At 31.0% G+C, this 13,129-nt stretch overlaps 3 protein-coding genes and 1 non-coding gene across 4 annotated transcripts; 3 read left to right on the top strand and 1 right to left on the bottom strand.

The window, feature by feature from the left end:
• Position 1: 1 nt before the first annotated feature.
• LOAG_08181 (hypothetical protein) lies at positions 2 to 337 on the bottom strand (the record flags this gene model as incomplete). The annotated part of the gene is made up of 1 exon (XM_003143709.1): positions 2 to 337. A coding segment is annotated over one exon (336 nt), but the record flags the coding sequence as incomplete, so codon positions are not given.
• Positions 338 to 665: 328 nt separating this feature from the next.
• LOAG_20107 lies at positions 666 to 737 on the top strand. The gene has a single exon. It is a non-coding gene; the product is annotated as a tRNA-Gly (tRNA).
• A 2,951-nt stretch (positions 738 to 3,688) lies between these two features.
• Positions 3,689 to 7,308, top strand: LOAG_08178 (hypothetical protein). The gene is made up of 9 exons (XM_003143708.2): positions 3,689 to 3,943; positions 4,189 to 4,303; positions 4,541 to 4,680; positions 4,909 to 5,013; positions 5,278 to 5,394; positions 5,555 to 5,678; positions 6,027 to 6,188; positions 6,461 to 6,658; positions 6,942 to 7,308. The coding sequence occupies exons 1-9, from the start codon at positions 3,761 to 3,763 to the stop codon at positions 7,187 to 7,189; spliced, it is 1,392 nt and encodes a 463-aa protein (XP_003143756.1). The 5' UTR covers positions 3,689 to 3,760; the 3' UTR covers positions 7,190 to 7,308.
• A 971-nt stretch (positions 7,309 to 8,279) lies between these two features.
• Positions 8,280 to 11,328, top strand: LOAG_08176 (hypothetical protein). Its single transcript, XM_003143707.2, has 8 exons — positions 8,280 to 8,492; positions 8,734 to 8,995; positions 9,293 to 9,377; positions 9,504 to 9,569; positions 9,757 to 9,903; positions 10,051 to 10,198; positions 10,689 to 10,786; positions 10,920 to 11,328. Exons 1-8 carry the CDS (start codon positions 8,465 to 8,467, stop codon positions 11,169 to 11,171), a joined length of 1,086 nt encoding a protein of 361 aa, XP_003143755.1. The 5' UTR covers positions 8,280 to 8,464; the 3' UTR covers positions 11,172 to 11,328.
• The last annotated feature ends 1,801 nt before the right edge of the window (positions 11,329 to 13,129 follow it).

Raw genomic sequence — 13,129 nt, 5'->3', positions numbered from 1 at the left:
CTAACAACAACAACAACAAGGAATGAGTGACTAATAGAGTGAGCAATGTCAACAACAAGAACAAGGAATGAATGACCAATGAAGTGAACAATGTCAACAACAACAACAAGGAATGAGTGACTAATAGAGTGGGCAATGTCAACAACAACAAGGACAAGGAATGAATGATCAATGAAGTGAACAATGCCAACAACAAGGACAAGGAATGAGTGACCAATGAAGTGAACAATGCCAACAACAACAAGAAATGAGTGACAGTGAAGTGAACAATGTCAACAACAACAACAACAAGGAATGAGTAAATATGTATAACAATATTGATAACATCATATTTATTGATTATTTTGATAAGTAATGCTATGGTTGACATCCGATGATAAGTATTCTTTCATTTGCGTAGTTTCGTTTGCAAAAAATATTTCATTAAAACTGAATTGCTTAAAAGTTGTGAAAGAAAAAAATGATCACTTATCGAAATTTTTTCTACGATAATCATTACATAATTTGGTTTCAGCACGGGTGAAATCTTCTTAAGAGAATATTTAAATGTTACTTCCATATTTGAATACTGTATTGGTTACCGTAATGTCGTTATCTTTTCAAATTCAACTAAAATTTGACAGTAAAAAGTATTTATTTCATAAGTGAAAGTTCCACTTACGTGGGCGTCAGTGGTGTAATGGTCAGCATGGTTGCCTTCCAAGCAATCGACGGGGGTTCGATTCCCCCCTGACGCATAGAAGACTCTTTCAAAGGAGCCTAGGGTTTTGCTTCGTGGAAAGGAAACATGTTGTACGTTTTGATTACCATTTAAAATGTTATATAAATTAACTGCAACGTACAATATATTGTTGTATATTTGTGAGACAATGATTTGATGAGGATTTTGAACTTAAATTTCTGGAAAAATCTCTTCAGGATATTCGAAAATGCTATCGCGATAAAAAATAAATTAAATGCGCAACGACCTGAGATGACGCTTGATTAAAATGAATTATTTTACAATTACTGATCATTTTGCATTTGATTACTTCTAACTGGAATTGTGTGACACACTAAATGACCAGATACTTTTATTGCTTCTCAGAAGAAAGTATTAAGTAAAATTCCAAGATTATTGATATTATCATTCCCAGGTAACTATGATGAATACCAATGCATCTTATTTATGAACTCTTGATTCATGATGCATACATTCATTTAGCAAATAACTTCCTTGGCATATTATTTGCTACCTTCTACTCCCAAGTTTTTAATTGTCGGAAAACTAAAAGTAGCTTTTCATAATTTAGCTATGACTCATATGATTAGTAATATTTAAATTTTTTTCTCTTTTTCGCCCATCCATATTAACTGTCTATATACAATAATAAATAGCCCATTGTGACAGTGCCTTACCTATTACTGTATCGCCTGAGAATTGTATTGTAAATTCCTCTTGTTGACGTTATGCATGTGTATATGTATCTCTCCTAAACAATGTAAACCTCTTTCACTTATAAGGGTTTGAAAGGGTTCATATCCCCATCCTTATCCTTTGATTTCAACTTGTCATTTCGTTAATTTACATTCATCCCGCCGAATTATTTTCCCCTATAGTTTGTTCTCGCATTGATTATTGTTCTAGATATATCGTTGGCTAATTATTTGATTGAATTCGCTGCTCATAGTTGCAACTCAAAAGATTCGAACTTTACGGCAGTACTTCAAAAGAAGTAAGTTTTTTCAAAGAATTTCCAACTCAATTTCCATTTGTATCATGCCACAGCTTCCGCGACACTAGTGCTTATCATTTGATCTAATTCGATTAAATTTCAGCCACATATAATTATTATCCAAGTTTTTTATTTTTTTCCTTGAAAGCATTTAAAGTTATTTTACAGTTGTTTTGTAGTTATTTTACAACGTCATTTTTCATTATTTTACAAAACAATACTTTTTCGAATTCGAAGAAATTTGCGGAAGATTTCCAAACGGTGCATTGCTTTCAACTTTGAAATTTAATTGTAAATTAAAAACTAGACAAATTTCTCGATATCTAAACGTATCAATGATAATGTATGTTACAAAATTATCATGATATTAAGTTTCTTATTTCTGAAATTATTCAAAAAACCTAACAATTCCAAAGCATTGACTCGCCTTCAATTAAAACCATTTTATGTCGTGGCTGTTTCATAACTTGTAGCATGCATCGATGACGCAACACTCCTGCAATAATTGAAATTGGCCAAATCATTTCTCTCGACAAGATGTTGGCATGTTCGGGGGGTAGTAAGAGATGTTGCAGGGTGCTAAGTTGGATTGATGTTAAAAGGATTAGAGAAATATAGAAATAGTAGTTGTAACCTCTTATGAGAATTGAAAGATCCATGAGAGGAAAGATTGTCTTGCATTATTGCTAAAAATCATTAAAAAATTTGGATTTAGTTGGCTGCAGAAATGAGCCCTAAAGAGTGACCAGTTAATAGCAGATACCAACTGTTATTTGTTCTTACAAATTCGGATTTCATATGTGCTGGTTAATTTTGCGGGTGTAAAATAGAAAGTTTCTGGAAAAATTGATTCGTATGAACAATACCATTTATTGATATCGTCAATTTCCTCTTTCTATCTGTGTAATTTCACGTAGACTGTGCGATAATGAAGTGTATAAATAAGGTTTTTTTATATGGTAATATTCATGTCACTTATCAAAAAACTGCAAAAAATTCATATTCATCGATGAATCCATCTGAAAAGCATCGTGAGTGCCTTAATGAATTTAAAAATGGCAGCGTCAAGGGCGATTTTTTTTTTTGCGTCAAGGAAGATAAGCTGTTTACTGGAACTTCAGTTTCTGTAGATTTAATTGTATATCCCATGCTGGAAGAATCTCATGTAATGGATCTTAAAGTTTTTCTTTTTTTTTCAAATATCTGATTTTGAAAGCTTAGAAAAATTGACTATCGTTATTTCATTTGACGCTTGAGATTATGATGGCATGATAGCGATTTCTACTCCGGTAGAGGTCCAAATCTTGCTTATGTTGCAGGAACAGTGTTTAATTCCCGTGCAAAGCGGGAGTTTTTTTTTTCATTTGGTAGCAATAAAGATTATTTTTGTTTAATTTTTATTTTTGCTTAGTTTTTAAATTGCAAAAATTCAATTTTTTAAATTGAAGGACAAGCTAAGATTAGTTTGGCAAGTACGAAAACTTGGTAATCTCTTTATATTCATTTTTTTTTGGATTTTTTAATTGTATGTCGGATTTCAAAGCCTGTGAATTTTGAAACCATGCAAGTCTGAGCATTGTAAATGTATTTTCCGTGTCCTTCGTTTGCTTGATCACTCTTAAACCAGTAGTTCGTTATTCACGTTAGTTTCCTGTGCTCACTGTTTTAAATACATTGTAACTTAAGATACCGGTATGATTAATCAGTTTCCATGGTGCATTTTTTCAATAGATTGTCTTCGGTGCATATTTTCATCCAGTCATATGAAATAAATATTTCTATAAATAATTCATTGAAGCAGTCAACATCCGGTACAAATAGTAACCGCACATAATATTAACAGAAATAATGGAAGTGTTTAATAAAGTTCATGAGGGAATATTCGGCGGGCAAACATGCTTTCATGTGTAAGAGATTGATTTTCGAATTTCATGGATATCCGTATGCATCTTCTTTGCGTACCAGATGTAATAAATTTGCAGGAGTTTTTAAACAGCTCTAACCAGTGAATGTATAAATATATATAGCAGTTGTGATTACCCGCAATGATTCTGCTGGATAAATGTTTGGAACTTGTATTGGATTGTTATATACGGGAACATTGTGACAGGCAGCGAAAGTATTCAATTGGTGGTAGCGCTGGCTTTTTAATTGGTTCCAAGATTTGTGAGGATTTTTATGTGGCACACATTGCAATGTGCCCTAATCCTGACACTATGCAAGATGAGGTACCATTTTTCCAAGCAGATCAATGCAGCTAGACTTATCATTTGCGGTGCTTTTTTTGCACGTTATTAACAATTACTTTTTTCTACTATGGTCAGGACTTTATTGCTCCGTCGAGTGTTTCGAAGTGAAATCTAATATTGTCATGTTGTGAAATGAAACTGGAGATGTACATTGGGTAGGATCTGTTGATAATACTTCTTGTCATTATTTTCTTTTTGCAGTTAAAAACTAAACATTTTTAAAGGAGAAATACATTTCGCGGACTGGTGATATTTATTCGAAATCAGTAGATGATGACTGGATTGCTGATATCGGGTCGCGTGTTTTGAGGTTTTTGCCTGGTGGCACCATGATAGTTGGTAAGTGTTTTTGATAGTACATTTAGCAAATAGTAAATATTAATTATTAAGTTTACTGGATTCAAAATCACTCCTATTTCTTTATGAAATAATCACTCTCTTATAGGTAGTTTGTAATCTCAGACTACGTTAAATTGCTGTATTTTTTTAATTTACTGGTAGTCGCTCAATGATTGATTTCAAAATATGTAATAAATATGGTAGAATCAAATTTAGGTCTTCATTTTGTTGTTTTAGGTTTGCTATGGTTAGCTGATTCAAAAATATCGTTGCAGTCACCACAAATTCGTGGGATGCTTGTTCGAGCACTTTCCCAGATAACAGTCCGTCATAATGCGCTCAGTTCTCTCAACATCAAGCCTGTTGATAATTCTTTGGTTTGTTCCTGTTTTTCTTGCCTTTTGAGGTTTAACTTGATCATTACAAAATTCTGGATAAGATTAAGTTGGTCTCATATTGGATTAACTTTCATACATAGTACTATATTTTTGCCTTGGTTATTTTATTCATCGTTTTCCAGAATACAGGGTCTAAGATTTTGAAAATATGGAAGAGATACGCTACAAAGTTTGGATAAGTTTTTGCAGTGAAACTATAAATTTTAGGCATTAGTTGGAATTGAAACACCATTGGGGAAGCCGTTTGGATGCATTGTTGATTGCAGTCGAAAAGGTGCTGTTGGCTCACAAACCAAAGTGAGCTTTAGTCAGGTATTCGTAATTTTTATGTTTAGTTTTCGATTGAAATAAGAATATATTTAATTGGTTAATAGTCATGTGTATCTGTTCGTAGTAGAAGTATGGGTAGTTTAAAAAAGTAATCTTTATTAATTTATTACTCGTAAGCTAAACTAATGTTCAAGTGATATATGTTTGGGATTTTATATCTTGGATGATGTTTTTGTAACAGTGTATTGTAATTATTTAGAGATAGAGTAAAGCGAGTTATAGCTCGCTGCATGTTGCTTATTGTAGTTGGAATGGATACGGTTGGAATCATCTGCTGCTTTTCGATTATCGGAACCTCTGACCGATGGTGTTTGGGATTTTCACAAGCAGTTTACAAGTGCAATACATGATTGGGCTGAACGTGTAAATGTTTTTATCATCATTTGGTTCTGTTTTTCTAAACTTCTAACTTTTAGATTCTTAAGAAAAAACTAATGATTTTCTGACTCTAAATTCTGAACTTCAAAAGTTGATTGATACTGGATAGGCTGAAAGTTCAAATAATTGTGCAACTTTATTTCAGCTTTTGAAAACAGATTTAGCATTGGTGAATGGCTTGTCGCGACGAAGAGATGAGCTTTTGAGGCCTCGTGATCGGAAAAATCGAGGACCGACCACGTTTGATATTGAAATATTTCTAAATGCTGGTGTGCTTCATCAAAGATTCAAATAATTTATGCTAACATGCTTCTTTGTCATACAGAATAACTGTGCACTATACCTCTACCACATTTGCATTGATACTTTAGTTCTTCATTCATTAAAACAAATTAGATAGGATTTCAATATTTGAAATGAATAATGCAAGGAGATGGAAGAGTAAATGATTAGAATTTGAAAACTGGTACAGCTACGAATTATCTATACCATCCTCAGAAGGCAGCTGTAATCTTTCAGATATATAGCGAATCAAACTAAGAAGCTGTTGAATGATATAAGATCTAAATATGTTATGTCTGAATAAGCAAAGTAATTACGACGAAATGAAATTCTAGACGAGAAACATGATTCGGAAAACCAAATGATATCTTCATTCTGCATCATTGATTTGATCGTAGATACTATTGCAAAGGCAGCAGTACCCAGTAAAGCTACCATTGGTCAAGCAATTGATGCTGTTAAAGAACATATAATAAGGTCATTATGTAGTAGAGCTGGTAAGTTACCTCTTATCATGTCATGAGCAAGTAATGGTTGAAGAATTTTTGAGTTTTGTCACATTATTTCATCTTTAGAATATCATAATGATCTGCATATTTACTACAGATATCTTTGACTATTGATAATAGTGTGAACTTAACAGATTATTATATTTCTGGATGTAATCGGAAATTGATTTCGAGAATTTCATGATGGTAACTGTTTGCTTCAGTTCATCCGCAAATAATTATTAGTTGTTTCAATGTGTAACCTTATGCATATTTCAAAGAGCTTCATTACGAAAGTACGGATGTGATCGAGGATGAGCCAAAGGATCGGTTGGCGGTACACCAGTTACCTCGTGCTGCCTATGTTTCCTTACCCAGTCAACCGGCAATCGTTTTCACGGATTACCTCTTTGAAAGTGATACAGCGAAAGATGCACAACAGTCTTTCGCGGAATTTCTAACTCTCAAAGTTCCTGAGGGTAAGTAATATCTTTTATGGATTATTTCTCAGACTTTCAGAGTGAACTTTATTTAGAATCGGTAATTCAAAGGAAAGTTTTGTTTTCTTCAAATTGTAACTGTTAGATATGATGACTTGTTATAGCAGACATTGTGTTAAATATGTGAATTCTAAACAAATGATCTTCAGTAATATTTTTATGTTGACTTTCTATATGGTTCATTTCTTATATCATTAGCTTTTCGACTTGAATTTGATAATTTGTCTAGAAAACTGGAATAAATGAAATGATAAATATTTAGATGACATTGATGTAAATAGCGAACGCCATTTGGATGGGAGCGATTTATTGAGCATGTTAAATGAAGACGATAGGCCTAGCCGCGTGGAACGATCCAGTTCATCGACATCGAGCTTAAGTTCCGTTGTATTACCTCCAATATGTAAAGTTGGTGACATAACTTCGCTAAATTACTATTTCCTCATTGCAGCACTTGTTGCTTTGTTATCTTTTGTTGTCTATCTTCTGATGAAAACGATATCTTCTTAGCAGTTCTATAATGTCATAACATTTAACTACAAATGATCATTTCATCTCTGTGAAATTCTCCGTAAGTCTGGTTCGAGTTGACCAAATGTAAATTTATGCCTAACTGATTGTTATTCGGCTTTGTAAACGAAAGAAAAAATGATCTTATGGGAACGAAAAAATTAGTTTTCTAAAATTTTTCCCTGTCTTTTCTTTTCGAATTGGGTTTACCGGTTTCATATCAGTTTCAATTTGATCCTGGTTTTGGTAACATGATTGTCAATTGCTTCACTAGAAAAGCTGGCATTTCTTGCTTATGTATCTTGTCAGGACGAAACTTTTTTCCAACAGTTTTCTTTTAGTTTTGGCTTTGCAATTTTACCGGTAGTGCAATAATAAATTGATTATAGTAACAGTATGATTTATAAAAAGTTGGAGAAACTGCTTATCTTTAAGTTTTTTAGAATATCGATGAGATTAACTTTATGTTTATGTGAGACAATTCGTACAAGCGAACCCTTTCCAACCGTACCCATTTGAATTCATTGCATAGCTGTAATAGTTTTTTAAACTGTATTAACTGCATTTTTGCCAGACACTTTTAGGTTTTCACTCTGTCGTGTCTGCTTCATATTTTCCTTCTCCAGAAACCAAATCTAAATGGTAAGTATGATTTCTTTTCTTATCATTTTCTTGGAAAAATGCTTTAAAGTTGTTAAGAATAAAAGATGACGAAATGCTCCCGGTTTTGTCTTACATTTCTCTTATTTCATTAAAAAAATACATCCTTCTTGTTCATTAAAAGAATTTTTGCATTTTTTGTTGAACATACAGTTGATGATCACTCTTATATATCTCATTCTTGGTTGATTAATTTATTGTTCGTATTTTATTTTATTTTAACATCTGAAAAGAAATAATTTTATTTCGAATTCTTATTTATCGCAAGAATGGGTTTTTTTTTTTCTGATAAATGGTGGCAAATAGAACATCCAATTCAAGATCCATCTCTATAATGTAGCACTAGGCTAAGCTTGGTTATTCTTATTACTAAATCTACCTGCTTTATTACCCAAAAATCCTTGTTAAGGTAATTTGAATTTCGGGTTGTAACTCTTGAGGGAATTTGATTTGGTCGAATAATGTTTTATTAGCATGTTTTATACTCGAAGGAACCTAAATGATTTTGAAAGCATCGGGAATTATTTACTATGCTCTTTTTTCTTTTTTTTGACGTCGTTTTGTGCCGTTTCATTTCAGGTTGCTTTAGGTTGAATCCCAATTCATGATGAAGAAATGACATTGACTAAGGCTCAAATATTCGGTATATTTCTTCCTTTATTGATTAAAAACGGAAATAATAAAGTAGAGTTTTCATATGTATTTTTGAAACAGAAGGGGAGGTCAGTTATGTGATGTGAATTGATTCGAAAATTTTAAGCTTCCAGACGTCAATCTGAATGAATTAACTCTCCTATTTGGCCTTCAATTTTTTGTAATTTCAATGGAATAATTCAAAATTAAATGTAGGACTTTAAACGAAATTAGTTGTAGCTTCCTTTCAGGCTCCTTACTTTCAAAGTCGAGAGCTCTAATGCAATACTGTCGATATAAATCATGCTATACAATTAACGACAGGTTGCAATTTGAAAATGATGAAGAAAATGAGGAAGAAAAGGAGGTACGATCAAAGTATGTGTTTCGATCACGTTTACCGGTTCTTATCGATAATGATTATTTTGATGCGACATTCCAGTATGAATATGATAGGATTTGTCGCGAATGCTTTGCTTGGGATTCGGAGATGAATACTGTCAAAACAGTATGGTTAGTGAATTCTGATTTTGAAGTAAAATTAGTGTAAATCTTATAAAATTTATGGTATTCTTGAATTGATTTTCTCCAGTATTGAAGTGTCCACTATTAGTTTTCTGAAATACCTGAAGAGAAATAATTTTATGGTGACCCAATTTACGACTTGGAAATTAGTGATGATCTTCCTGATATTATTGTGGTGCAACTCGAAATAAGTGATCAAGATGCAGATATATTTTGCATGAAAAAGCTATTAAACATTTTTCTAGTTTACTTTGACAAGTTGATTACGTTTTCGTTTATTTTCAGGGATAGATTGAAACCACCACCACAGGAGAAAGTTGAAGATTATGTATTGATGATTGGAAATTCACGCTCGCTTCCTTGGGCTCCGGTAAATTGTTGCTTAAAAAAAATGCTACTCTGATCTTTTCTCTCTAGATAAAAAGCAGGATATATTTTACTGAATATTTAAAAAAAACTCTTAGAAATAACGAACTTTTTAAGTTCACGATTGCAGAATGAGTGGTGTATAGAACGAGCATTTGACTGCTACCGGAATAGGCGAGATGTTACTCGGATTCATGTGAGCATTTGAAATTCTTTTGAAGTAGAAATTTTCTTTTACTTACACTTTATTTTTGTTGGCTTCATTAGCTTTGATTTTTTACTGAAGAGTGGTTATTTGATCTAAATTGTTTTGGATATACGATCGATGTTGGGAATAATGTTAACGTATATGTTAATAAATCCAATTTTGATCTTCTTTCCAGTTAACCATAAAATATTTGGAAATGTTGAAAAGGTTGCCGAATCTGAGAGTTGGTGTTATGTTAGATATGGCTCATCATATCCAGCAGAAGATTCTAATAGAAAGGACTCGGAAGTTATTTGAAATGGTGTGCCAAACATATTATACTGTAAGTTTTGAATATGTGAAGGTTGAAATATACCATCGTTTTTCGTTTGTGATCTAGTAATTAAATTCGAAACTGTTTGAGGTATGAAACATTGGAGTATTTTTTTATGGAAACCTTTTTTTTCTGTTGAAATTCCTTCACTTTTAGGGTGACTTGACGAAGTTAATAGAAAGTGATGAAAATGCTAAACCTATTGTGGAATACATGTATCAAGTCGAACAATTAGAAGCTGAAAAGCGTGAGGTGTTAAATATCACTGAACATGATATCGTCACTGTTGCTCCAGGCCTTTATGGTCAGTTTCTGTAGTTGATTCCAAATGCTGATATCGAAAAAATATCAAATTTTTTTATCATTCTAGAAAATTGCAATGCCATCTTATTGGTTTTTTTTTTCGTTTCGATACATTCAGCTACATCGAGTTTACGATTCAGCAGAGATAGAAATGTCAAACTTTCCTAGGTGGAAAAATAAAATCGTTTTTATTACCTTCAAAATTGATTGCTCTCTGAGTATTTCAATCTTCTTATCCGTTCTGTAGATTTTGCTGTTATGACTCGGGATTTGTTCTCCGGATAAGTCGGAATATGAGACATGTTCTTGAAAATTTCGAACTTTATATGTGTGTTTATTTGTTAATTAATATATGTACTGTTTATTTATTAGCATGTCTAGTATCCGTTAAATTTTTTCTGGAGATACTTGAATTGACGATCACAAAATTATACGTTTTTTTCCCTAATTTAAATGATTGCGAATAATATGCGAACATTTCGATTTTGCAGGTGCCATTCAGGATTTCTTTCGAGTTTACTTTGCAAGCACTTATTCGTTATCAATAACATGTTGTGCACTGCATCAGAAAAGCATTTTGTATCGTGTAGTGAGTTTTCATTGCATTAAGGAAACTACCTTTTTTAAAGTTCATTCAGCACCTAAATTTTATTGATTTTTTCCAATATTCAAAAAGTGATGCTTCGATATTATACCGTCAAATGTATCGGATAGTTTTATAGGCTGATCAAAAATATAAATTAATGAAGAATCAGATTGCTATGCCGTATGAGTACTCGTACAATGTGCCACACTTGGTATTCGGTAATTTTGGTTACTGGTATTCACGAAGAAGAAGACAGTTCGAACTTCACGATCTTCATATTTTGGCTTTCCCAGTATTGCCTTGGTATAAAGATTTACCCGGTACATATGGGAAGTTCTTTTCACCAAAATATGAACGAATCCCGTTATCCACAAGCATTTTCATTTAGGTATTTATAACTTATGAAGAAAAAATTTGTTCAATTGCACTTGTATTTTATATATTTTTCTTTTAATTTCACGAATTAGGCATTTTTATTAAGGTTGACGATGATTTCATTTTCATGACATTAACGATTTGCGCTTCTTATGTTTCTTTGCTGATTCATCTCTTTATGTATAGGAGTAAAAATAGTGTAGCATAGAAGTATGAGATTGTTTTCACTCGAATCATAGTTCAGATTGTTTTCATTTCAGTTAAAATTTTTTTTCGTAATTATACTTTGTTTGAAAATTTGTTACTTTGTTGTTTTGCTTTTTTTCTTGCTTGCTATTTAATTAATCAATGGTACATATAGGATGCTGCCATTTTATTGTAGTAAATACTTTTAGTGATATTTTTGTTTCTATTGCATGAGTATTGGAGTAGCCTATCGCTATCACTACCCAACGTATCATCCATAAATGTTTGTGGAGAATTTAGTTATCGAAAAAAAAAAGCAACAGTAATGCAAATAAAGACATAATAAGAAGTACGAAAAATGGCGTACTATCGCTCCATTATTGTTTTACATAATTTAAGAGTCATCTAAGGGGAGTAAAAAAGTTTTCCTTCTCTATGATTCTTAATAATTCATTAATTACTGTAATATTTGGTTCTTTTTTACTTTGGACTTATTTATGATGATAATTTAATGGTTTATTTTAATTACTTTTATTGTATGCAAGAATTTCTACTTACAAAATTTCATTTCATAAAAATATTTGAGCATATGATAGTTGAGGATATTATTGATTGATTAAAGAATTATTATTGAATAAATTAATAATTGATACTACGAAAGTCTTTCTTTTTTTTTAATGAATTTTTTTCTTTTTAATGAATATTTCTAATTAAAAATATAACAAAATTTTGTAAAGGTAGCTTATATTATATTACTATTGTTGTTTATTTTAGATTTTTATTTTAATGTTCCAGTTTTGCTCTAATTTGCTCATTGACAAATTACAGCACGAATTTCCGGATGATATATTTTTATTTTCCAACAACAGTTTTGGGAAGCATTATTATGAAACATAATATATGTCTAATACGATTTAACATTACTGACGTATAAACTATGTTTACCTATGATATACTTATCTATTATAAATGATGAGAAATACTGAGAGAGGTGGCATGTAATTGATGAAATGAAAAAGGAATATTAGAAGGAGAAGATTTACTATAGATATAATGGGAGAAAAGCCAAACAAACTGAAAAAAAAGTAATCAAAAGTGATTGTTGTTTTTTTTTTTGAATTTGGAAAGTTTGTCATTTTTATGGCATGGTTGATATTTAATTATTAACAATGGTAGATATGATTATTGAATTGATATTAATAGCATTAATTGTGGATGTGATTTTTATTTGTTAGCTGATATCTGAAATGAAAAAAAAGGGTGGTGAAAATTCAATAGTTAAGGATATATTCATGATTTGTTACTCATATTTACATAATTAGCTAGCTATCATTAGAGCAATGGATTTTGTAATCAGCATCTCAATATATTCTCATTATATCATTATTATCACTGTTGTCATCATTGTTATATTGTCATTTTTATGACATAGTTAATATTTCAAAAATTAATTATTAACACTGTTGTCATCATATATATATATATATATATTTATTTATTTATTTATTTATTTATTTATTTATTCATTTATTTATTTATTTATTTAATTTAATTAATTTATTTATTTATTTATTTATTTTTCATTTATTTATTCATTTACTTATTTACCTTATTCATTTGTTTATTTTTTTTTCATTTGTCTATTTATTTGTTTATTTATTTGCTTGTTTATTTATTTATTTCTGTGGTTATATTTGTTATATTTATATTTATGTTTATATTTATATTTATATTTGCATTTATATTTATGTTTACACTTATATTTATATTTATATTTATGTTTAT

This window comes from Loa loa, assembly GCF_000183805.2.
Source record: "Loa loa unplaced genomic scaffold supercont3.520, whole genome shotgun sequence".
Lineage (NCBI taxonomy): Eukaryota > Metazoa > Nematoda > Chromadorea > Rhabditida > Onchocercidae > Loa > Loa loa.
This window is presented reverse-complemented; position numbering and strand designations above follow the sequence as displayed.